The sequence below is a fragment of the Elephas maximus genome, chromosome 22 (genome assembly GCF_024166365.1).
Source record: "Elephas maximus indicus isolate mEleMax1 chromosome 22, mEleMax1 primary haplotype, whole genome shotgun sequence".
Lineage (NCBI taxonomy): Eukaryota > Metazoa > Chordata > Mammalia > Proboscidea > Elephantidae > Elephas > Elephas maximus.
Window position 1 is genome coordinate 76,039,863 of NC_064840.1, and position 26,982 is coordinate 76,066,844.

The following is a 26,982-nucleotide window of genomic DNA, read 5'->3' on the forward strand; positions in this document are numbered from 1 at the left end:
CAATAAGCTGACAGTGATGGCATTCTAAAATAGACATATTTTGTTTGTATGTTATAGCGAATTTCTTTAAAACCACTTTTCGTACCTTTAAGGAAGCACAACTCCACTAACCAATATTAAAACAAGATGTAACGGTGGTGTTTCAGATAGGCTACTTACAGGCAAGGGGTTAGTGAGGAACCGAAATAGTAGCATTTGGGCTAAAAAACCACTTTGTGGTTGGCTTTGGAAGCCCTTAGTCATAAGAATTGCCAGAATCAACTCATCTAACCCCTTTGTCACTGCAGCCCAATTAAGGCTTCTGGATTTAGCGGTCTACAACCCTAGACCCAGAATATTTCAGGCGCTTCCCCTCCCCAGCACCACTCCAGAGACTTTACAGAGACCACTGCTAGCATGACTCAAACGGAAGTGGTGGGAAACTGACAAGGTCAAATGTACTTCTCACAAAAGTGATGCAGGCAGCGTCCGTTTACAAGCATAGCAAAAATGAAAACGACACAATACACTTACCAATTTATTAGAAACATAGCAAAAATGAAAACGACACAATACACTTCCCAATTCTTTATATTTATACCAACAGCCCTCCCCCATGAGGGTGTCTTTCAAATATATTTGAATTTATCTTTATTCAGATAAAAAAAAAAAAAGCCCGTAGCTTCATATACTTGTTTAAGACGGTTCTGATTTGTTGAATTCAATGACCTCAGGTATGATCTTATTTTTTTTAAATACTAACGGTGACTGAAAATAAAAAACGGGACAGCGTTAGCCTGGCCCGCTCTCCCCCATCTGCCAGTGTACGGTCAAACATCCTTTAACTTTCAGGGTCTGAGCCACACTTCCCTAATCCTCTCTTCCTGCGTGGTCGGGAAGAACAGGGGGGCATTACTACCAGTTTTGGGGGGACAAGGGAGCAGGACGCGCCCCAGGGACTTCACTGCAGGGACACCCGCCCCAGCGCGGACACCTGCCCTGCGAAGACGGGGACCGACAGGCCGAGTCCGCGGGAGCCCACGGACCGGGCGGCAGGCTGCGGGGCGCCTCCCCGCGTCCCAGAGCCGTTATCTATGAGTGGGGTGCGGGCGGAAGGAGCCACGCCGAGATCCCAGACCGCAGCGCCGGACGCGGAGGGAGACGAGGCGGCGCGCCCCAAGGGTCGCTCTCGCTCGACCCCGCAGTCCCGCGCGACTTCTCGCGAGGCTTCGGCGGCCCCTCCCCCGCCCCGCGCGCCCGGCGCCCGCGGCTCCCGCTATGGCTGCGCTGCGGAGGCTCCTGTGGCCGCCGCCCCGGCTCCCGCCTCCGCTGTCCCCTCAGCGGCCCCTTCCCGGGCCTTGGGGGTGGCCTGCGGGGGTGGCCTCGAGCCCCGCGGGCCGGCCCTTCTCCTGCCGGGAGGAGGGCGAGGGCGCCGTGGCGGCGGCGGCGTGGAGGCGGCGGCGGCGCTGGGGCGAGCTGAGCATCGCGGCGGCGGCCGGCGGGGGGCTGGTGGGCCTCGTGTGCTACCAGCTCTACGGGGACCCCCGGGCCGCGCCCCCGCCGGCGCCCGGACGCCCCTCCGACAGCCCGACGGGAGAGCCCGAGGCCGCGCCCCGCGCCCGGGGGCTGCTCCCCATCCCGGTCGCCGCTGCCAAGGAGACGGTATGTGCGTGAGCGCGCCGGCCGGCCGCAGGGGCCGCCGAGGGGCCGGCGCCAGGTGCCCCGCTCCAGGTGCCCCACCTGCGCGGGGAGGGGTGGCGGACGTGTGACCCCCGCGCGGGCTCACCGTGCCACCCGGGCTCACCGTGCCACCCGCGCGGGCTCCCCGTGCCACCCGCGCGGGCTCCCCGTGCCACCCGCGCGGGCTCCCCGTGCCACCCGGGCTCCCCGTCCACCCGCGCGGGCTCCCAGTGCCACCCGGGGTCACCGTGCCGCCCGGGGTCACCGTCCACCCGGGGTCACCGTGCCACCCGCGCGGGCTCCCCGTGCCACCGGACGTTGTCGCAGTGTGCGCTCTGTGGCTGCGGGCGGGGAGCCCCTGTGAGCGAGCGGGACCTTGTCGGCCTGGCAGCTCAGGGTTCGTGTACCCAGGTGCTGGGGAGGCTGTGGGTGATGTTGCTGCCATGGATGCGTCAGGACGTTGAAGGTCGTTGCAGGCATCACCTTTAAACCAAACCCCCAGCAACAAAAACCTAAACCAACAAAAATCTGACTCTCAAAAGAATGTCCAGGGCTTGGTGAGCAGAAAGTGGAAGAGGGCTGCAGAAGCCAGAGAAAGAAACCCCCAGGCCGAGCCCATACTAGTAGAGTTGATTCCTACTCATAGCGACCCTACAGGACAGAGTAGAACTGTCCCATAAAGTTTCCAAGGAGCGCCTAGTGGATTTGAATTGCTGACCTTTGGTTAGCAGTGCAGCCCTTAACCGCTGTGCCACCAGGGTTTCCCCAGGCTGAGTAGGGGGCAGCGAGTAGTCTAGGCGGCCCAGTGCAGAAGAATGAGTTTGGAAACGGTGATTTTAGGTTGCAAAAGCCACTACACTGTGTCCCAAGACAGGAAATGCCAAAACTCTGTCGCCTCCTTGTCATAGGTCAGAAGAATTGAAGATGTCACTTGGAAAAGAGAAAGAAAATTTGCTGAAAACAGATCTCTGCTTCCTGCTCCTTTGAGAGACTAGACGACTGTGAAAAATTGAGATGACAGTAATTTATAAAAGAGAGACAGCTATTCTGTTTTGAAATGTTAATGAAGCTTATTTAGCCTGTGTTCTTTGCCCGGAGACATAGTGGTGATCTGATCTAAGTGCCTAAGTTCTTCAGGTTGAGGTCGTCAATGCATTTAGGTCAGAGAATCTGCATTATGGACCTTCTAGCTGCAAATCACAAGCACAGAGCATAAAGCACTTTTACACCAAACCAAACCTGTTGCTGACAGGTCAGTTTCAACTCATAGTTGCCCTACTGGACAGAGTGGAACTGCCCCATGGGGTTTCCAAGGAGCAGCTGTTGAATTCAAACTGCCAGCATTGTGGTTAGCAGCCTGAGCTCTTAACCACTGTGCCCCCAGGGCTCCACTTTTTTTACAGTGAATACTTCAAATACTTCCTAGCGCCCCTAACCTTTATCCTCTCCACCCTACCTTCCCCCCATACACACACACTTTGTGGCTTAAAACCCATTGCTGTCAAGTGGATTTTGTTTCATGGCAACCCCATGTGTGTCAGAGTAGAACTGTGTGCTCCGTAGGGTTTTTAGTGGCTAGTTTTTCAGAAGTAGATCTCCAGACCTTCTTCCCTAGGTGCCCCTGGGTGGACTTGAAGTCCAGCGTGTTAACCATTTGCACGGCTTTGGGAGAAGAATAGCATTAAACACGGGTCCAGATCAACTATAGTTGTTGCAGCGTGCGCTCTGTGGCGGCCGCTGGGAAGCCCCTGTGAGCGGGACCTTGTAGGCCTGGCAGCTCCGGGTTCGTGTACCCAGGTGATGGGGAAGCTGTGGGTGACGCTGCTGCCATTGGTGCATCAGGACTTCAAAGGTCGCTGCAGGCATCACCTTTAAACCAAACCCGAGCAACAAAATCCTGAACCAACGAACAAACAAAAACCTGAGTCTCAGAAGAATGTCCAGGGCTTGGTGAGCAGAAAGTGGAGGAGGGCTGCAGAAGCCAGAGAAAGAACCCCCGGCTGAGCCCGTACCTGTCCAGTTGATTCCGACCGAGCCACCCTGTTGGACAGAGTAGAACTGCCCCGTAAAGTTTCCAAGGAGCGCCTTTCAACTGTAGTTGATCTGGGTGCAGATGAGCAAGATAGGAAACATTAAAGGAGTATTTTATTTTCTTCTTTAAAATTAATTTTATTTTTACAGATGAGAGACAGCATCTTGAGCATTTCATGCACCCTCTCAATGCCTGTTTCCTCATCTGTAAAGTGGGCCCGTGATGCCTTCCTCATAGGGCGTTCTGAAATTTAAGGGAGTTAGTTAATGCATTTAAAACAGAATAGCAGCCGGATTAACTTCTTAGGGCTGGCGTAACAAAATGCCACAAAGTGGGTGGCTTTAAACAATATAAATTTATTGGCTAGTAGTCAAAATTCAGGGTGTTGGCAGGGCCACTTCCTCTCCGAAAGGTCTAGGGGGAATCCCTTCCTTCCTTACCTCTTCCAGCTTCTGGTATCCCCATGTGCTCCTTGGCTTGGAGCCGCAACCTAAGTCTTTTCTCTCATGGCCTTTTTTCTCCTTTGTGTGTCTCTTCTCTTTTATAGGGACATCGCTCAGATTAGATTAGGACCCATTCTACTTCAGTATGACCTCATGTTAACTGCTCACATCTCCAGAGACCCTGTTTCAGCAAGGTCATGTTCACAGGGGTTAGGACTTCAACATATGTTTTTTTGGGAACACAGTTCAGGACATTACTCCTGAAATGTAGTTAGCATTCAGTAAATTGTAGGTTTCTTTTATGCCTTTATTTTACTTATTTATCACCTATTATTTAAACCTGTTGTTGTTGAGTCGATTGTGACACTATGGTACAGAGTAGAACCGCCCCACGGGGTTTCCAAGGCTGTAAGTCCTAAATGTGAAGCAGACTGCCACATCTTTCTCCCAGGGAGCGGCTTGTGGGTTCACGCCACCAGCCTCTCAGTTAGCAGCTGATGACTTAACCACTGTGCCACCAGAGCTCCTTAGTAAATTATTTATTTGCTTAGATTATTATTGCTTTTTTTTTTTTATAAAAATCATTGTCATCTGACTAAAGTCTCTGTCTCATCCTTCCAGAGTCTCAGTTTTACATTCTGATTGTTACTCCTTTTGTGTACAATCTTTTTTTCCCCTTCTGAAAGCTTTTATGAGCTCTTTATCCTTGGTGGTTGAAAATTTCACAATAATGAGCCTTGGTGTCAGCATTTTTTCATTTCTCATATTAGGCACTTGTGGGCCCTTTCAATACGGAAATTCACATCAAAACGTGCTGTGTAATTTTTTATATTGTTCCTTCGAAGATTTCCTCATCTCCATTTTCTCTCTTCTCTTTTTCTGGAACTTACCAGTTTGAAATTAAACCTCTTGGCAGATCCTGTCATATTCTAATCTTTCTGATACTCCAGTTCTTTTGTCTTTTGTTCCTTCCTTTGTTTTTATGGGCAATAATCTCTTTATTTTGCAGCTCTCCTGATTTTTAATTTCAGCTATCTTGGTGCTTTGAACAACTGTCTTTCATCCTCTGACATGCATGTGTTTTAAACATTCTGTTTTGTTTCATGGCTGCTGTGTATACGGGGCAATTCTAGTCTGTCCTATGGGGTTGCTATAAGTTGGAATTGGCTTGACGGCAGTGGTTTTTTTTTTTTTTTTTAATGTATTCTTTTGGAGTTGCTGAGTTTGGATTTAGTTTATCCATATTTGAGAGAAGAGCCCTGGTGGCCCAATGGTTAAGTGCTTAGCTGCTAACTGAAATTACAGCCTGAGAGGCCCTAGGGGCAGGCCTCCTCTGTCCTGTAGGGTAGCTGTGAGTCAGCATCGACTGTGTGGCACACACACTACCATATTTGAGAGCCACTGAGAAGCTCTTTGTACGTGAGCATGGCTTAATGTTCATTTGGTGATTGGGCTTTTCATCGGAATGGCATCTGAAGGTCAGTATTTTATAGTCTTTTTCTCTGGTGCCATTGGGCTTCTCCCAAGAATGGGAGAGGTGGAAGGAACAGTAATCTTTTGGATGCAGGTGCCCAAGTATGACAGCTTGTGTGCTGGGGGGCAGCTGATGACGTACATACATATGGCTGACTAATCCTCTCTTCAGCGCCAGCCTCTGCTCTGCCTCCATAGCACCTGCCTTTTCAAGTTCTTAGCCTTTCTGGGGTTCCGTTCAGCAAATTAGCTTACTTTTGTAGGGTCTCCTCCCCCGCCACAGTGCCCAGGTAGTGCCTCTGCTTCCCTAACTCAGTTACTACTCTTCCGTCTCTTCAATTTTGTAAAAATTTGATAAATTCTCTTGTGTGTTTTTGTCTCTCCTCCTTTTCTTTTTCTTAAGCCTTGTGTGTTTATACCTTTTTTATTTTTTTACCGGGATTTTAATGTAGTTAGGGGAGGAAGGAAGGAGCCCTGGTGCACAGTGGTTAAGGGCTCGGCTGCTAACTGAAAGGTCAGTGGTTTGAACCCACTGGCAACTCCTGGGGAGAAAGATGTGGCAGTCTGCTTCCGTAAACATTACAGCTAGGAAACCCTGTGGGGCAGTTCTGCTCTGTCTCATAGGGTTGCTGTGAGTTGGAATCGATGGGTTTTGTTTTTTTGTTTTTTTTTTTTGGTTAGAGGAGGAAGAGGTTGAGAGACACTCCCGGGGTCGGTCTGCCATATTTCAGAGGTACGGTTTCAAACCCATGCTACTGCTGCATTTATCATGGTTACTGGTTTCCCAGAAGTCGTGTCAGTGATTACTTCTGACGTTTAAAATTACAGCTGAGTTTTTGATTTATAAAGTCTCTCTAGATAGCATATTATCCTGAACATAAGCCTGGCATATAAATTAGCCTATAGGTGCTGTAAGAATAATTTGGGAGTGATAAGCAATACCCTAGATAAATATATTTCTGTTATCATAGCCTTGAAGTTTCTTGTTCTTGTAAAGATGTTGGCTCTCAATTTTCTCCAGAAGGCCATCCCACCTCCATAGGTTTGTTAAAATGCCTCTGCTTACGCTGTACCCCGAGATAATGGCTTTTTTTTAAATAAATATTTGTTAGCTGTCTTCTCTGCTTGTGTTAGCCCTTTAAGGAGAGGCAATGTGTTGGTTAGTTTTGGTCACTTTTGCATCTTCATTGCATGGTATAGGGCCTAGCCCTCGTAAAAAAACAAAACCTTGCCATCAAGTCGATTCTGACTCATAGTGCCCCTGTAGGACAGAGTAGGACTGCCCCATAGGGTTTCCAAGGTGCAGTTGGTAGATGTGAACTGCTGACCTTTTTGGTTAGCAGCTGAACTCCTCACCATTACACCACCAGGACTGCAGACACCCATTGCCATCGAGTTGGTTCCGACTCATAGTAGCAATCCTATAGGACAGAGTAGAGTATTTGTTTAATGAGTAAGCCTGTCCTTATTGCATGGGGTATACACATTGAAATGGCACAGCCACATTCTGTGAGAATTTGTGGTGTAATATTTTGTTCAGTTAAAGTAGTTATTTATAGCATTAGAATTGGGAAAATTTCAGTCAGGGTCAAAATTCCAGGGAGGCCAAGTCGTGTGACACTGCATTTATTTTAATTGTGCAAATTTGCTTGCCAAAATTTTCAGTAAATCATTGCCTTGAACTTTATGGGTATTATAAGGAGATGTTGACAGGGTTCTCTTTAGAACCTTACAGTTTTGGCTTTAAAGCAGTATTTTAATTTCTGGAAAAACTTTTTGTTCTAGAAATGCCTTTCTGTTTCAGGTCCAGAAAAAAAAAAAATTAGATTGCTTAACAAACTTTAACCCAGAATATTATTTATTATTTAGAACATGTCATCTAATTATGAGTTACTCATTTTAAGAAGCTTCAAGCAAGTTAAAGCAACTTAGTTCAGAGTAGAAAATAAATTAGAACAATATTTGTATCTGTTTTGTATCTTCATAGACATTTTTAAGTTTCTTTTACTCTGTCTTTTTCCAACCTTATTTTCCTACACCCCTTTTTAAGGCAGCCTGTCTTGAGATGTGAGGTTAGACTTAACTCTTTTCCAGAATATTGAAGAATTTGCCAGATCTGTAAATGGGTAAAGTCCTACTTTTTTAAATGGTGAGGGAAGTCACGTAGATGTGAAATAGAAGATAGCTTAATTCTTTGTACATAAAATTGGTAGTAAGTTAACCTAGGCAGTACCCTCTTTTGGGCTCTTGCATTACGCTGTGACAGATATGTCTACCAGATTTTATCCACATGGCCTGACCCTCTTTAGAAATAGAGTCACATAAAACAATTTGAGTGTATAGTTTTTTTTCCTAAGTAAATCAGAGTAAAATCTGGGTGAATTTGGAAAACAAGTATTTCCTTTTTTTGGTTACATCAAACCTGGGGTTGTGAAAATGCGTGCACCTTTTGTTGGGGTTGAAATGAAAGCTAGTTACAACACTTTGTGGATGTCCTTTTATTCAAATTCACACTGGGCATCAGGACATGAAACTGTCACAATCTTGAACTTGAAAAGAAATCTTTGTCTGTAATTCTCTTCCACGACTTGGAAATTGTCAAACACTGCACAGCAGCCAATTTGAGTACATGTGTATAACGTTTTTATTCTGTTTTATTTTCTTGGTCTATGTAATCTCACCTTAAAAAATAACATAAAAGACATCGAGTTGTATTTTGAATTGGAATTCAGGTGGATAGTCTTTGGGTTTAATGTGACTTCCTAATTGGTTCTCACATGTAAATTTGTTCATACATTTTGATGTAAACTGTTTATGAGTACTAAGTACAATGTAGCTGCCTTCTTATATATTGAATATATAATTTATCCGTAATAGTTTCTGAGAAATGGTTGCAGTATTCTACCCAAAGGTTTAAAGAGATATTTGAGGTCATTTACATGGTTATATTAACTTTAGACTTTTTAAGCTTCTTTGAAGGTTTTTTCACCCTGCACATTATAGCACATAAAACTTTGTATCTCATGAGATTTTTATAAATTCTTACCGAATGACCAATGAATGAATTCTAAATCTAGAAATAAATTACAATTATTTTTAATATTGTATGCCTTCAGAAATCTTGCTTTCACAAAATTATCCACACAAATTTTACATGACTTTATAGAGATCAGCCCATTGGCTTCTCTTTTCTGTGAAACAGGAAGTGACATCATGATCTAAGAGCAAGATGATAAAAATTTATGGATTCTCTCTGAAAGATTTGTGGAGAATGGAGGATTGAAATAGCTGCTATAAAAAACTAGAAAACCGTGAGATTTTTGAAGTCAGCAATGTTTTATGTTTGCAAGGTTAAATATGAGTTTTTGAATGATAAAATGAATTTTTAACTTGCACATGAAATGCAGTTTTTCAACAAATATTTTTACATGGGTACAACTTTTGCCATTCGAATATTTAAATTATTTACGGATTCCTTTTTTTAGAGATGTATAAACCTTAGCAATCTGATCTAATTAGTACTTTTTTACTCATGATGTAATATTTAACTTAAAAAGGAAATATGCCAAACTCATAATAAAAAAAAAAAGACACATATTTTACTCTCTTTATTTAAACTTGATGAGCAAGTTAAAGTGGAGAATATCATTTCTCACTCATCTTCTGTTACTGTTGTGCCAAACAGAATTGGGGTAACTTTATTTTGTGCAATTCAAACACTCTTGTGATGGACAAAATGTGTTTTAAAAAATCAGACACGCTCTATTTATAGCATTATCTATTTAACATCAAAGAAAACAGCCATTTGTGTAGTACACAGGATTTCTTAGATATATTATTTTCTTCCCCTTTTTTAAGTAAACCATTACCCCTTTATTTTCTTATGTATTGACATGTAAGTTAAGTAGAACGTGAAACTAGTGCTATGTCATTTAATTGGGTAGCATAGAAAATATTTGCTCATTAAAGGGTTATTTTTCCAAATTAAAAAATTGTCTTCTGCTTTTTTCCTCATTTACTAAATTGCCTTTTAACCATTTTATTATTCAACTCTATGTACAATTTAGGATAAAGAAGTATATATAAAAGGAATTTCAAATTCTTCCATTTTTCTTGTGTTCCATTAAGGATGATATCTATCAAGTTGATACTTTTAGGGATTGACTAAGTGAGGTATTTGGACCAGCCCTCCCCCTGGAAGAAATATATTTGATGGTTCAAACTATTTGCAACAATTCAAAGTGAATTTGTTGTAACTGGCTTCTCTTCAGGTCAGAAAACTGCAGAGAGCTACAACTGGTCCTTGTAGATTATGTCCAATTTAAGCTAATTTCCAGGCTGTTGTGTTCAAATAGGATTGTCTGAACTTCTTCCAACCACTTTAAACTTACTCATCTGAGATGGGATGTGATTTGTAATTCTCCACACGCATGTGTGTGCATTCATTCATTGCCCCAGGAGATTCAGAAAGATTCTGAGATACGAACACCAAGCTTAATGACAGGTCATAAGGACAGTAATAGGCAGATTCTGGACTAGGGTTTGTGGTAAATGGAGATCCATGTGAGCTGAAATTTTCCTGCTTTCCTGATTCACTGTTGTTACATGGGTGCCTACAGACTGCTTTCTATTCAAATAGGGGTCACACTGGGACTGTATGTTCTCATTGCAAAAAATACAGCCTTAGTGAACTTTTGGTCCAGTCCTGAGTAGATACACAATCACATATTCTGCCATGTTCTCCTCTGATCTTCCAGCCCTGGTGACTAAAACCAGAACCCACTGCTGTCAAGTCAATTCCGAGTCATACTGAGTGACCCTATAGGGTTTCCAAGGCTGTAAATCTTTGTGGAAGCAGACTGCCACGTCTTTATCCTGTGGAGTGGCTAGTGGATTCAAAGTGCTGACCTTCTGGTTAGCAGCTGAGTTCTTTAACCACTGCGCCACCAGGGCTCCCAACCATTTAAGTCTTTTGTAACACAGACTTACCCAGTGCCATTGAGTCGATTCCGACTCATAGCGACCCTATAGGGCAGAGTAGAACTGCCCGATAGAGTTTCCATGGAGCGCCTGGCAGATTCGAACTGCCAACCCTTTGGTTAGCAGTCGTAGCACTTAACTACTACGCCACCAGGGTTTCCAACACAGACTTAAAAAATAAAAATCAAAACATCCTATTTGGGAAGTAAGTTTAAAATCTATACTGCATACTTTGTGAGTCAAAGGTACAAATACTGGATGCTCCTGTAAACTAAACAGAATACTATCAAAAAGAGTATAAATCACCAAATAATTTAAAACTAGAGTTTTATTCGGAAGTATTATAGTAGTCATTTTAAAATTTTTATATAACCTTAGGCAAATAGGGGCATTTGTCAAGATTCCTGCCATTTGCTAGCAGATTACAGAAGGGCAGCACTTTGTGTCTTTGTCTTCTGCCCACACCCTCACCTAGCAGAATTTTGAACACTGATCTTCAGTAGAATGGTGAAACTTGGAAGATCACCCAGCAGAATTTTGAACACTGATCTTCAGTAGAATGGTGAAACTTGGAAGATCACCCAGCAGAGTTTTGAACACTGATCTTCAGTAGAATGGTGAAAGTTGGAAGAACATGAAGAAGTGAACGCTAGCGAGGGATTATCTAAATACCAGGCATCATCTGATTAAAGAAAAGTAGAAGTTACTCAAGTGGTAGGGGTGTGTTGTTCGACTCTAGGCTGGTAGAGGGGCTCTAGAAATATGTCTCCACCATATTTTGGTAATATGTCTTATTTAAGAACAATTATCTTTGCATCTATAGGAAAAAAGCTGTTCTTTAACAGTACTGTGTAATTTAAGTAGGACTCCCTGGGTAGCCCAAACGGTTTAGCAGTGGACTGCTAGCTGAAAGGTTGGTGGCTCAAACCCACCCAGAGGCACCTTGGAGGACAGCCCTGGCAATCGGCTTCCTGAAGGTCACAGCCTGCAAACACGTGGAATGGACTAGACAGCAACTAACAACACAATTCAAGTATCAACAGCTGTGTTTTCTTAACTGTAGGCCAGTAGAGTGGCTCCCTTGAGAGTTTTTTTTCTTTGAAAGAACAAGGCACCAGGGGACAGAAAGAGAGGTCATGGGTATCTAACCTAGAAAAATTGAAGCGACTATGGTATAACCACTGAGCCACTCACAACACTGCATCCTAGTCCCAAAGTGATCTTGTTCTTCACATAATTGTTTAGTTTATACTTGGGAAAATGAGAGCCTTCCTCGCTTCCCTTTCTCTGATCTACTGCCTCTGCAGCAGCTCCTTGTCCATTTCTGTTTATGACTACCCTCTGCCACAGCTTTAATCTCAGAAATTAAAGAGATTATGGAAATAGTGTGGGTTGAAATAAGTGAAAGCCAGGTGCAGTTGACTTGGAGCCAGGAAATCCAAGTCAAGATAATGATACTGCCTTTATTTACCAGTGCTCATTTTGTTGAGCATTTATGATATATTGGACACCAAAATAAGTGTTGAGCCTACGTAGTTGAAATGAGACATGATCCCTGTCCTCAGGGAGTTTGCATTCTATGATCTTGGACACATTATTTTATCTCTGGACCTCAGAAAAAGTTGAACTAGATGACTCCCAAAATCATCTCAGCTAAATTAAAAATGACTTAAACATGAGACATTTGAGGGGTTGGTTCTTTCACTGGTGTGGTGATGAACTCTAGGAACCGGACGCTTTCCATCTTTCTGCTCTGCCTTGTCAGCAGGGTCTGCCCCTGTGTTTATGAGGTGCTTGCAGCAGTTCCAGATGTCACCTACAAATACAGTGATATTCAGCAAAAAAGAAGGGCGTTTTATCCCAGATGGCACCTTTTATTTGGCTGGTAAACCTTTCCCATAACTTCCACACCAGTGGGGTGCTCTTTGATACCACTGGCCAGTATTGGGTCATATGCCTGTTCGTGAACGGTTTATTTCAGGGGGAATGAGACCACCATGATTGGCCTACTCCCTAGAACTTGGATGGAGGTAACTGAGCACATGGGAGGGCAAAGTCATAAAGAAAATAGGGGAGAAACATCATAACATGGATGAATCTGGAAGGCATTATGCTGAGTGAAATTAGTCACAAAATGACAAATATTGTAGGAAACCACTATTACAAGAACTCAAGAAAAGGTTTAAACATGGAAGAAAAACATTGTTTGATGGTTACGAGGGTGAGGAGGGAGGGAGAGGGGAATTCACTAACTAGATAGTAGACAAGAATTATTTTAGGGGAAGCAAAGGACAACACATAGTACAGGGAAAGTCAGCACAGCTGGACTAAAGCAATAGCTAAGAAGTTTCCTGAACACGGCCAAACACTTTGAGGGACAGTGTAGCAGAGACAGGGGTCTAGGGACCATGGTTTCAAGGGACATCTAGGTCAACTGGCATAACAGTTTATTAAGAAAATGTTCTGCATCCCACTTTGGTGAGTGGTGTCTGGGGTCTTAAAAGGTAGTGAGCGGCTATCTGAGATGCATCAATTGGTCCCATTCCACCTGGGGCAAAGGAGAATTGAAGAACACCAGACGCACAAGGAAAATATTAGTCCAAGAGACAAAAAGAGCCACATAAACCAGAGACTCCATCAGCCTGAGACCAGAAGAACTAGATGGTGCCCAGCTACCACCAATGACCGCCCTGACAGGGAACACAACAGAGAGTTCCTGATGGAGCAGCAGAAAAGTGGGGTGCAGAACTCAAATTCTAGTAAAAAGACCAGACTTAATGGTCTAAGTGAGACTGTAGGAACCCCAGAAGACATGGCCCCCAGACTGTTAACCCAGAACTAAAACCATTCCTAAAGCCATCTCTTCAGACAAAGAAAAGACTAGACTATAAGACAAAATGACACTGGTGAAGCATGTGCTTCTTAGTTCAAGTGGACACACGAGACTAAATGGTCAGCTCCTGTCCAGAGGCGAGATAAGAAGGCAGAAAGGGGCGGGAGCTGGTAAAGTGGACGCGGGAAATCCAGGGTGGAAAGGAGGAATGTGCAGTCACATTATAGGGAGAGCAACTAGGGTCACATAACCACGTTGGTGTAAATTTTTGTATGAGAAACTAACTTGAGCTGTAAACTTTCACCTAAAGTACAATTAAAAAAAAAAACTGGGGCTCTGCTGCTAAGAAAGGAAAAGCAGGTGTAATAACAGCTTGGGTGAGTTGTCTGATCTCTTCCAGCCCCACAATAGTGGAGGAGAACCAAGATCAACAGCCCAAGGCTGATTCCTATGAGGTGGAGGTCTGACACGCCTCCTCTCTCACCATCTCTACTGGTTTTGACACCAGCTGCCCCTCCCACACTACTGGGTTCAATAATTCATTGCAGTGGCCACACAGAACTCAGACCATACTCACAATTATGGGGTTTATTAGGGAAGTAAGAGTTACGATTCAGGCTCAAGAACACTCAGGATACAATTCTTCCATTAGGATAGCCCCTCCTCAGCTGTGCTCACAGGCAGGCCTCTCACTGGCCCTCAGTCTCTGCCCAAAGGCACTCAGCTTTCTCTCTCCATGGGCCAGGAAGCCCAATGAGCTGTCTCCTGCTGCCAGGTCTCCTTCCTTGGTGGTGGTAGGCTCCTCCTCTCTGCTCTGGGATTGGCTCTCTTACAAAGCAAAACCGACCAATCCCCTTGGTAGGCCACAATTACCCTATCACACAATCACCTGGGCAGGAGTTACAAGCCCAAGGCTAGAAAGGCCACACACAAAAGTAATTTGTGGCATTGCAGCAGGGAAGGTCACTGGATAGCAACCAAAAGTGAATCACACCCTCTCCCCCCAAATTTTGTAGATTCCCTTCTTACAGTAAATATACTTTGAGCATCTGCCGATTGTGACAGTACATATTAGAAAAAGCATTGTATAAATGAATTGTTTTTATGCTTAGGCTGATTAGAAAGCCACATATAAAAATCTCTTCCACTGGGACTCACTTGTGCTGTTTCTCCCTCAGTTCGTTCCAGATAGAGTCGTATCAAATCAGTGAGATGAAACATCTTTTTCCGCATAGAGAGCCCCATCACTTCTCCTGAGCAAAGAGTGACTGTTTACCAGGTTCAAATATAGTTGATCTGATAATGATGTATTCAATAGGTAAGTCAGACAGGGTTTTATGAGCAGAGTGGACAGAACTTTTTTTTTTCTTGATATAATACTGTGTTTTTAGTGAAGGTTTACACAGCAGTTTAGGTTCCCATTCACCAATTTCTACACAAGTTGTTCAGTGATGTTAGTTACATGCTTCACAATGAGTACTATTTTATGTTTTATTAATAAAGAAATGAAAAAATACAAACCTAAAGAGTAGGGTATAAAAAGTAATATTCAGCTGCAGCTAGTAAAGGCCTGGGATACGCTAGGGTTTAAACGTAAAAGAAGTCTCAAGATAGAACATCTAGAACTGGATCATCAAATTAGGGATTCAGACGCCGTTTATCTCACTGCTCCACCGTTCTCGTGCCTGGCTTCCTTCTCAGGAACGTTTTATGGTCCATCCATTAGAACTTAAGCCATTACATCTTCCTTACGGGGTGGAAGAGATACGATGGCGAAAAGGCTGTCCCTTATAGCTGAGTCAGCAGCTCTTACATCGTCTCCCAGGAAGTCTCATAAAAGATTTCTGTTTACATTTCACCACTCAAAACTAGTCAAAAATGGCCCCAATCTAACTACAGGGAAGCCTGAGAAATGTCATCTTTATTTTGTGTGGCAAGGTGCCTAGCTAAAAATCAGGATTTTGTTTCTAAGGTAAATGGTGAATGAATAATAAGAGCCATTGATCAGTCTCTGTTAGGTGAAGTATATTGTTTGGGAAAATGGTTTTTAATTGAAAATACTGTACTCAAATTATGGGATAGCCATTCAGTAAGATAAATAGCTTAGACTTCAGGCTGTAATAGTGCAGCATACTACATTATATGTTATAAAAATCTTTTTAAAGTTCTTTTAAATATCACACTTAACAAGAAATTGTTAGCAGGCAAGAATAAAGAAGGAACTAATGGCCAGACCAGTGTGAGAGTTGCAGCTTACTTGGGGAAGGGGCAGGGTTATTATTCGTGGAATTCTAGGGTCTTGGATTTTAATGCTCATGTGGGAACAGGAAACAAAACCTTGAGAAGTTGAAACTGAGGCACCACCTGTCTTAAGCTGGAATCCTCATCAAAAAAATGCATTAGAAAAAAATCCCCCATCGTCACAGGGTTGATGACAAGGATACTTGAAGATCTCTTCTTGGGCTCTAGGTGGAAAAATGACTCTACTGCGAGTGAATAAACATGGTCTCACACCACCTCATGTGGATTCAGAGTTAGACTTCATATTACCCAAGCAGAGAAATAGCCTGAGGTACCCGACAGGAAGAAATGTAAAATTTCCCTAGAGGGAAATGCCGATAACATTGACCATTTGTGATTCTTATAGGTAAGATCTAGCTGAGGATGCCAAAATTTAAAGAAAATACATGAAATTCTATGAACAAGAGTCAGCAAACTAAATGATTAGACTCCTAACAAGTTTGATAATAGGACAGTATAATGGTGACACAGTGGTTAAGAACTTGGCTGCTAACCAAAAGGTTGGCAGTTTGAATCCACAAGCCGCTCCTTGGAAATCCTGTGGGGCAGTTCTACTCTGTCCTGTAGAGTCACTATGAGTTGGAATCAACTCTATGGAAGTGGATTTATAAATTGAGTATATTCAAAATTATTAAAGACATAATGGAAACTCAGTATGAAAAACAGGCACATTTCAATAAAGAATCAAATAGAACTTCTAGAAGTATAAAATAGTTGGGGGAAAAACTTAGTGGATAGATTAAATAGTATATGTGTGATACAGTAAATTACCTAATATGGCCCTTCTAGCTGTAGTCTTTGTAACTCACACCAAATGACTGGATGGGACTATGCAAGTGAGGTGATTGTGGCCCACCAAGGCGATTTGATAGCTTGCTAATAATGTAAGTGAGGTCCATGGCACTCGTGCAGGTGGGACCATGGAAATAAGATGTATGGCACCCTAACGAGGGGATTGGATAGATTTACTATCTTGCTAGGCTTAAAGGGAGACACGGAGAGAAAAAGGGAGGAGCTGTAACACGGAAGACAGTGAGAGACGGCGGTGCAGTAGTAACAAGAGTGACAGCACAAGATGGCAGGAACCAGGAGATTGGCACGAGGTGGCAGCAAGGCTGCAGCAGGGCCCAGTGGCAGAGGGCAAGAAGAAGTTGTCCTGATGAGTAACTGTGTCCTGAGTTGTTCCTGTTACTTCCAAGTTGATACCAATTCCGAGTTGTACCCTTTTACTTCCCTAATAAACTACTTAACTGTAGGTACAATTCATGAGCTCTATGAGATGTTGCTGTGGATTACCAAACCCAAAGAGGAGAGGAAGTACTTGATGATGAAATGGTAAAGCAGTTTGGAAAAGTTGGACATTTGGGACATCTCTAACCTCCTCCTCATAGGAATCAGCTTTGTGCTGATCCTTGTAAAAGAAATTATTCATTTAGTTGGTGTAAGAATTGTGGGGTTTTCTGCAACAGCCCAGACTCATTGGAATATATGGTTTTGGAAAAAGGGATAAACGGGAGAATGAAAAACCTTTGATTTCTGGATGGGATAAAAAACACCCGTGGATTGAAGCAGCTGTTGTGTTGCAATCAGTTACCCAAGGCAAGAGCTATTCGTGGGAAGTAGGAGTGATGGATCTAACTCCTGAGGAATTGGCTAGTTGGATGCACAAGGAAATACAGAGTGATAAGGAAAGGGCGAGACCTACAATTCCTTGGTGGCTGTTTCAGTAATAGCGCAGTGGTGGAGGAAAAAGAATGTAGGGGCGGAATATAGCACTGAACCAAGCCCAGATCAGTCCAGTCAGAGGTATGACTGCTAGTCTCAGAGCTGACCTGGAAGGGAAAAGTCATGTCGGAACAACAGGAAGTACCCCTGTGACCACTGACACCAAGAAGGTAGTCCTGGAGGGGAACGAGCAAAATCAAGAAACTATTGAAACCAGGGGATATAGTGTGAAGAAGTCGCTTCAGTTTGGAAATCGGTATCGTCAGCTTCCTGAGGAACTGTTACTAAAATGGATTGTGAGAGTAACTAATTTAGGGCCTGTGTCTTTAGTTTTGAATGCTGCAGAATGGAAGAGTATGTTTGGGTTGATGCAAGACCCATAACTCACCATGGAACAGTCCCAAATGATGATAGAAGACCCAGTTAAACAGCAGGTTAGCCTGGAGGGGACCGCCAGCCTGGTGGACTGGATAAAATCTGCAGTGAGATTTGTTTGCCCTGAGAGGGGAAACTGCCCCTCACTCCTTCTGAATACCCAATGGAACACTCCAGAGGAAGCAGCTGATGTGCTGCTGCTTATGGAGGGCTTGCTGGGATGGCTTTATGGTGATGAGGATATTGATCCAGTGAGCATGCTCCTTGACACAGGTCACAGTAATCAAAGGAGCCCCTTCTACATGGACGGCTCGTGTAACCTCGCTGCTGTGAAACAGTGACAATCCAAGAAGCCTCGCTGGGGCCTTGCATGGGTCTTAGAGATGCAAGAAACATCAGGGTGGTTCATAGGAGAATGGGAAGAGGCAGTAGAAAAAGAACTTATCCCAGCAGAACGGAGACTTTTAAATGGTTACTAAGAATGGGATGAATATAGCGGACGTTGATGGAATTGAGACAAAGGTTCTAATGCAGAACTACAGGAGGCTGGGTGGACCAACAGCAACTCCTGCTGGTCTCCTGACGTTAAAGAGGCCTAAACAAGTTTGTTCTGTTCAGCCAAGCCAGGAGGAATTTAATGATGGAAAGTCTCACCTGGGACCATTTGAAGCAGAGGCTCAGCTACTTGATCAAGATAAGGATTGGGGAGGGTGCCAGGGTCTTCTGATCCAGCCCCCAGCAGGGGACTCAAGGCCATATGCACATGTGTGGGTGAAATGGCCTGGGGAGGTGCAGAAATCAGTGTACTGTAGTCCTAAAACCTGTCAAAATCTTGAAGGGGCCTAAGCTTAGACTGGAAGGATATGGGTATGCACCAGTTGTTGGGACAAAGGTGAAAGCTTGGATGAGAACTGGAAGATTTAAACATCTTGTATGAAGTGGTTGCATCTCCCTTACCTGAATGTATTGTTAGTATGAATATTATGTCTAATTAGGGAACAGTTCCTTCACATGAGATTGGAAACTGAAGGCTTGTAAGTCTGCCTTTAGGCCAATGTTGGTTGGGCATGCTAAACGGGAACCATTAGAATTGCCTGAACCCATTCAGGATGTTAATTTGAAACAGCATGGGACATCTGGGGACAAAAAGAGATGATTGCTTTGATTAAAGACATGCCAAAGGCTGGAGCATTGGTGCCAACAACTTCTCTGTATAACAGCCTTTTATGGCCTGTGAAAAAGTCAGATAGCTCATGGAGGCCGACAGTAGACTGTTGAGGTCCAAATAAAGTAGTGCCACCCCTGGCTTCACTTGTTGCATACGTAGTATCAGCAATGCAGAAAATACAGCAGGCCGTAGGAAACTGGTACTCAGTAATTGACCTTGCAAATGCCTTTTTCTCAATCCCAGTCTTGAAAAAGAACCAGCCTGTTTGATTTCATGTGGGAATGATCCCAGTTTACTTTCACTGTATTGCCACAGAGTTACTGGAATGCACCAGCTTCCTGTCATAGTTTGGTTAGAAGAGACTTGGACTTGGTGCAGCTCTCGAGTGTAATGATATATTGCATTGATGATATTATATTAATATCAAACACTGAACAGGCTAGGGCTGATTTGAATATAGTGGTGGCCCATGTGACCGGGAGAGGCTAGTTAATAAATCAAGCAAAAATCCAGGACCCTATCTAAGCAGTTAAATTCTTGGGAATAACTTGAGCAGGAGCCATCCGTGACATTCCGCAGGCAACCATGAATAAGTTGCTGTTGCTACCTACCCCAAAGACTAAGCAGGAGCCTCCACATTTGGTTGGTCTGTTTGGATTTTGGAGAACACATATTCCACATCTGGGAATATTGCTGGCTCCCATCCATAAAACCACTTGGAAGAAAATTACATTTGAATGGGTGCCAGAGCAACAGCAGACTATGTTTGATTTACAGAAAGCGGCCTTACTCTCCCTGCCTTTAGGCCCTTAATGATCCACATCCAGATATGATTTTGGAGGCATCTGCCACATGTGCTTATGCAGACTGAAGTTTATGGCAGACACCTGAGAATGCCAACCTAGAACGACCATGGGATTCTGGACTAGAAGATTTCCAGATGCTGCAGCATGATACATACATGTCACCTGCTACTGGGCATTGATGGAGACAGCCTCAATGATAAAAAAGGACCTAAAATACCCATAATGTCTTGGATGATGTCAGAGAAACAGCCTAATAAGGAAGGCAGTGCCCAAATTAGTTCCATAATAAAATGGAAATGGTTCATACAAGAACAAGCTACTGGAAGAACACGGGGAGACACCCACCATATCCACAAGCAGGAAGCCTCTTCTCATAAGCTATACCCTGGAACCACTTGAGAATTTGCCAAAGCCCATTGCTACGTGGACAGTGCCCTACGAACAACTTCCTCTGACCAGCAGAAGGCTGCTTGGTTCACGAATGGCAGTTCCAGGGTACATGGACAGCATTTGATGTGGAAAGCTGCTGTATTAAGACCAGAAGATGGAAATAACCCTGATTGAAGTAGGTAAGAACAGGTCACTTCAAATGGGCTGAACTGCTTGTTATCTTCCTAGCCATGATGGAAGAATTGGGCAAGGCGAGAGCCCATATGTTTCAATTTTTACTGATTCATGGGCAGTGGCCAGTGGCCTGGCTATATGGTCAGGCAAATGGGCAGTGGCAAATTGGACTATTAAAGGGATACCCGTGTAGGGCATGGATGTATGGAAAGCACTCTGGGAGTTTAGAGGGTGTATTAGAGTAGGACATATCAATGCCTGTCAGAAGAACCGCCTTCCTGCATTGGAAGGCAGTTGGAATCAGCAAGTGGACCTGTTGGTAGACTCACTTGAAGTAGCCAGTTAGGTCCATGAAGTGAGCAGACATGAGGGTGCTGAGGCACAAAATGCCAATGAGGACTGCTCTGTCTGCCAGCAAGAAAGACAGAGGCTGCAGATGGCTGAGGGGCAAATTCCCCAGGGGGAAGGCCCTGCACATAGTTGGCAACTTAATTATATTGGACTAATGATGGCAGTGACCCCAGGTGGCTACAGATGGTCTTCACAGGAGTAGATCCTCACTCTGGACTGGGCTTTGATTATCCCATGACAGATGCCAATGCCAAAAACACCATTAAGGGATTAAAACAAAAGATACTATACCAGTTTGGGCCACCAAGTTATATTTCATCAGACCAACGAACACACGTTACAGACCATAGAGCGCAGCACTGGGCCAGGAAAAAAAAAAAAAACATCATATTAAATGGACATACCATGGTACATACCACCCTCAGATTAATGGTTTGATACAGAATTGGAATGGGCAGTTGAAACATTTGGTATCTAAAACAGGTGGAGGGGAGAGATAAAGGCATGAAGGGCTGTCTCACATGCCTTCATGAGTGTGTGCTCACACTCAACATGAGCAGGACAAAGGGAGGATCACCACTGGACTGATTCCTGTGCTCCTCTGGGGGATCTTGGGAAGAGGCATTGAGGAGGACACTGGTACAACACTGTACAGTTCTTCCCCACATCACCTAAAATTACTTTTTTCCTATTGGATGCTGTGATCCAAGGACTAGAGGTGCAGCCGTGGGTGCCAGAAGCAGGGGTGACCCCCAAGCAAGAGACTGTTAACTATACCCCTGAACTCATATGCCAGAATTCTCAGGGGCCTGATGGGATGGGTTATACTTTTTCCCCATCTTGTAAAATTGGGGTTCACGGTGAATACTGCCATATTGCCTAGTGGTCGAGGTAGTCTACTAGTACCTGTGTAACCCTACCCAACATGAATGTACTAGCACCTGTATAAACCTTCCCAACGTGAGTGGGAGTGAACTGAAGGGGGAAGCATTTGCTAGACTGGTCTTGCCACCAGCAACCTGGACTGGCACAGCGGCTGAATCTGATGTCCCTTCCCAAGGTTGAAAAGTTTGGGTAAAAATAAATCACAGATGGAAGGAAGGAGAAATAATAGCTGAAGGTAAAGAAATGAATAAATGGGTTATGCAGTGGGGGGAATCTAACATTATGCTGATACCTTGAGAGAGACTCAGAGCAAGAGAATAATCTTCTATCAGTTAAATTTTATCAGAGGCCATAGAGGGTGAAGCTGAGACAACTTTTGGAGAACTTGACCAGATCAGATGGACACCTGCAGCAGACCTGAATGGCTGGTACCTGAGTAACCTCACCGTTGAGGACTCTGCCCTACTGAGGGACTAATTGTTAATGACTGTTTTGGACTGGTAAATTGATTAGGAGGGGGAAGTTAATCCTTCAGGTAAGAATGGGCCAGTGGCTAGAAGAGCCAAGGGGTGGCCTGTGGTGCAGTGAATTACTTAGTAGTTTTTCTTCTACAAAATTACCTGTTAATATCCTTTGCTATTTTTCTGTTTATTTATTTGTTTTTAGAATAAAATACTAAGTCTTACTTTATAAGTCTTACTTTATAGGTCATAAATATTTTCTCTCACTTCACACTTTTTTAAGAAAAAGTCATAAACCTATAAACAGACTCTTTCATCATATGTATATAATTTTTACCTTTTTACTTTACTAATATTTTTATGAAGACAAGTAAGTAGACAGTTGACATAGCCTATGCTTGCTAAGAACAAAGTAATAAGTATCTTATGTTATTCAGATTCTGTTTTTCTTACTAGTTTCTCCACTTCATATGTCAATTTCTAATTAAATCATCATCACCTATGATTGTGAATTGATCAAATTCTCATTGTGTTTGTAACAGTTTTTCTGTCATAATTTTAAATTACTTTGTTCATGTGTGTAATATCTTCTTGATGAATTTTTCTTTGTCCTGTTTAATGCTTTTGACTCTTAATTCCATCTGTTTATTTTCAAACATTCTGAGTAATGTTTAACTGACTCTTGTAAAGAACATTTATATGGCTTTAAACACACACAAATATTATGCTCATTCTCTTTTAATGGGGAGTTTAATCCAACCATATTTATTGTGATAATTGACATGTTCGCATTTATTTTTGCTCTATTAATGTATGTTGTTTCTCTTAATGGCCTTATATTAGGTTGTCCTGTTTTCTTACCATTTTTCCCCCTCTTGACAGCATTGAGTTTATTTTTTTTGAAGTGGCTTGAAGTTATATATCCTATTTCTAGTCTTCACATGGTTACACACACATTTAAAAAAGTTTTTAATATTATATACATCTAAAAGGAGGATAAATAAGTACCAGAAAATTTCCCGTTCCAAAAGAGACAGGTCATGAAATCGGTTTTACTATTGTCCTTCCCCACCCCACATTTTTTAAATCAACTGCAGTGTCGATACTGGATTGGTATTGATTTTTTTAATATATATTATGCTTTAAATTTTGAAACTTTCCAACCATCTTCATTCATTCATTCATTTATTCAGCTAGTATTTGAGAGCCTACTGTAAGCCAGGCACTGTGGAAATTGAAGTACATGTATATATCAAGCAGATAAAAATTCCTGCCTTCATGTAATTTATATTACTGAGCAGAGCTGGAGATACAAATTTTGGATTTGTCAGTGTAATATTTAAAGGCTAGATGAGATTATGGGAGAGTAATTATAGATAAAAAAAATAAAAAGAGAAGGCCCAAGGACTGGCTCTGGGATACTCTGCAGATGAAAAGTGCCAGCAACAGCACCAAGAAGGAATTGTTGAGAGGGTTAGTTGTTGTTAGGTGCCATCAAGTCGGTTCTGACTTGTAGCGACCTTATGCACAACAGAATGAAACACTGCCCAGTCCTGCGCCATCCTTACAATCGTTGTTATGCCTGAGCTCATTGTTGCAGCCACTGTGTCAATCCATCTCGTTGAGGGTCTTCCTCTTTTCCGCTGACCCTCTACTCTGCCAAGCATGGTGTCCTTCTCCAGGGACCGATCCCTCCTGACAACATGTCCAAAGTATGTAAGATGCAGTCTCGCCATCCTTGCATGTAAGGAGTATTCTGGCCTCACTTCTTCCAAGACAGATTTGTTCGTCTTTTGGCAGTCCATGGTATATTCAATATTCTTCGCCAACACCATAATTCAAAGGCATCAACTCTTCTTCGGTCTTCTTTATTGACTGTCCAGCTTTCACATGCATATGATGTGATTGAAAATACCATGGCCTGGGTCAGGGGCACCTTAGTCTTCAGGGTGACATCTTTGCTCTTCAACACTTCGAAGAGGTCCTTTGTAGCAGATTTGCCCAATGCAATGCGTCTTTTGATTTCTTGACTGCTGCTTCCATGGCTGTTGATTGTGGATCCAAGTAAAATGAAATCCTTGACAACTGCAATCTTTTCTCCATTTATCATGATGTTGCTCATTGGTCCAGTTGTGAGGATTTTTGTTTTCTTTATGTTGAGGTGTAGTCCATACTGAAGGCTGTGGTCTTTGATCTTCATTAGTAAGTGCTTCAAGTCCTCTTCACTTTCAGCAAGCAAGGTTGTGTCATCTGCATAAAGCAGGTTGTTAATGAGACTTCATCCAATCCTGATGCCCCGTTCTTCTTCATATAGTCCAGCTTCTCGGATTATTTGTTCAGCATACAGATTAAATAGGTATGGTGAAAGAATACAGCCCTGACGCACACCTTTCCTGACTTTAAACCAATCAGTATCCCCTTGTTCTGTTCAAACAACTGCCTATTGATCTATGTAAAGGTTCCTCATGAGCACAATTAAGTGTTCTGAAATTCCCATTCTTCGCAGGGTTATCCATAGTTTGTTATGATCCACACAGTCGAATGCCTTTGCATAGTCAATAGAACACAGGTAAACATCCAGTTTGTCGTACTGTGGGGGCTTGTGTGTTGCTGTGATGCTGGAAGCTATGCCATCGGTATTCAGATACCAGCAGGGTCACCCAAGGAGAACAGGTTTCAGCTGAGCTTCCAGACGAAGACAGACCAGGAAGAAGGACCAGCAGTCCACTTCTGAAAAGCATCAGCCAGTGAAAACCTTATGAAGAGCAGCGGAGCATTGTAAAAATTGAGAGGGGTAGGATGAAAATCAGGAGTGTGAGACCTTGGGAAAGAAGTAAAGAAATTAAGGAAAAGAGAGTCATCAACTAGGTCAAAGGCTGTAAAATGAAAATTGAGAATCTATCAATAAGGAGATCACTGATGACCTTGACGAGCAGCTTTAATGGCATAGCGAAGAGGAGAGCCTGCTTGGAGTAGCTTCAAAGGAGTGCGTGGAAATTGGAGACGGAGAATACAGACAGCTCTCTCCAGTACCCTTGGTGTAAAGGAGGATTGGAATTGACAGGGAGTTTTCTGATATAAGAGAAATAGCAATACGTTAAGATGCTGAAGATAAATAATCAAAAAAATAAAGAACCAAACCCATTGCCATTGAGTTGATTCCAACTCACGGCAGCCCCACGTGTTACAGGATAAAACCGCTCCATCAGGGTTTTCTTGGCTGTAATCTTTACAGAAGCAAATCGCCAGGACTTTTCTTTCCTGGCACCACTGGGTGGATTCTGACTGTAACCTTTAGGTTAGTAGTTGAGCTCAAACTGCTCATGCCACCCGTAAATATTCAACAGAGGAGGAAGAATTAATAAGGTGTGCGTGGCGAGGGAGGGATTGCTGGAGCCAAGCCTGTGAGTAGGTGAGAAAATGAAAATCTCCACTCTGAATCACAGTACTGCATGGCCTCCTTAAATGTTTTCACATGTCAGCCCTCTGTCAACTAATGAGATGATGTATGGGAAAGTACTTTGTAAACTTGTAAAGAACTGTATAATCTAAGCTACTATGGCCATACGAGTAGAGGCTTTATAGTCATAAATTGAAGTTGCTCTATCTAGCAACTTCTTTTTTATTTATTTGATCTCAACCAGGGAAATGCTACTGGTTTGTCTTTAAAAAAAAAATTAGCTGTGTGTATTTCTGCAAAGATACATTTACCAAGCATCAAAACATTTCACCTAGAGTACTTTGGGATTTTCCCACACTGGGAATTTGGTGTTTAACCTTTCGACCACCCAAAAAGGAAAGAATATGTTACCTCTTTTATCTTCTTAAAAAACGTTTAAATGAGCCTGAAGCCATATGAGAAAGCCAAGTATAATACTTCCATGAATATCTTTTTAGCTACTTAAATAGAATGCGTATCCCATAAGATTCTTATGAAATATAAGAAAAAGTATAAAATAAAAATGTAAATTTGTAAGATATTCTTTCTTTAATATTTTATTAAAATGTTGGCACAGTTACCCACATCAGGTAGACCCTGGTATTAAATGCTACACTTCCTAATGAAATCAAGTGAATATTCAAATCATTCTTTATAAAAAAAGTTAGTATTGATCTGATTTAATATAAAACAAATGGTGTTTGAAGAAACTAATAAGGATAAGTAATCTAAATAATTTAATACAAATGGTTTTCTATATTTTCTTCTTCCAATCTGCATTCTCATTTCTCAGCTAGTAAAAGGTAATTAATGCATTATACAGTGTTTAGGTAATTGATATAATTATTTCGGATTACCCCATTAGGGTATTATCAGCTTGTAGGCATCAGTTTCTCCAATCGTCACGTAGTTAATCCTCTATCTGGCATTTAATCTTGCCTCCCTGGGAAAACCAGACCTTACCATAGAGTAAATTTTCGAATTGCTGACCCGAAGTAACATGAGACTGTGCCTTGGCAGTGAACCTTTGCTTTCTGTTCTTCGTAGGAAGGGTAATGGTGTACTCTGTTGCCTGAAGGCCCCAGGTTCACAGCCCTAAGAAGTAACATCTAAGTACTAAGTTGGAAGGGTGTGAGTTTGGAAATTCCAAAGAAGATAATTGCACTGACACAATAGTTTTATTTCTTTTGGAAAGATGAGGTAATTAAAAAATGCAAACTTTATTATTTCTACCACTTCTTAAGCCTCTCATCTTTCTTCTGACAGCATGACTTAGAAGATCCCCAAAGTTACCTGGAAATGGTTTTTGCTTATTTTTATGAATAAATTATGTATGCTGTTTTACAGGTGTGTTTGAAATTTTTGTTTCCACATAAATTCTCCATTTTTATAATCAGGAAAAACAAGATTAAAGACCTGGAATGTAGCTCACAATTTCTCAGAAAAACAGAGACAACAAGATTGAGCTATAGAATTCTGGAGCTAGG

General features: G+C 42.7%; 1 protein-coding gene across 2 annotated transcripts in view; it reads left to right on the forward strand.

Moving 5' to 3' along the window:
* Window positions 1–1,224: 1,224 nt before the first annotated feature.
* Window positions 1,225–26,982, forward strand: part of MICU3 (mitochondrial calcium uptake family member 3) — a 102,635-nt gene continuing 76,877 nt past the window's right edge. For both annotated transcript variants that reach the window (XM_049865266.1, XM_049865267.1), the window contains exon 1: window positions 1,225–1,641. In XM_049865266.1, coding sequence (XP_049721223.1) covers window positions 1,258–1,641 — 384 coding nt within the window. In that variant the 5' untranslated portion in view covers window positions 1,225–1,257. The remainder of the gene's footprint in view (window positions 1,642–26,982) is intronic.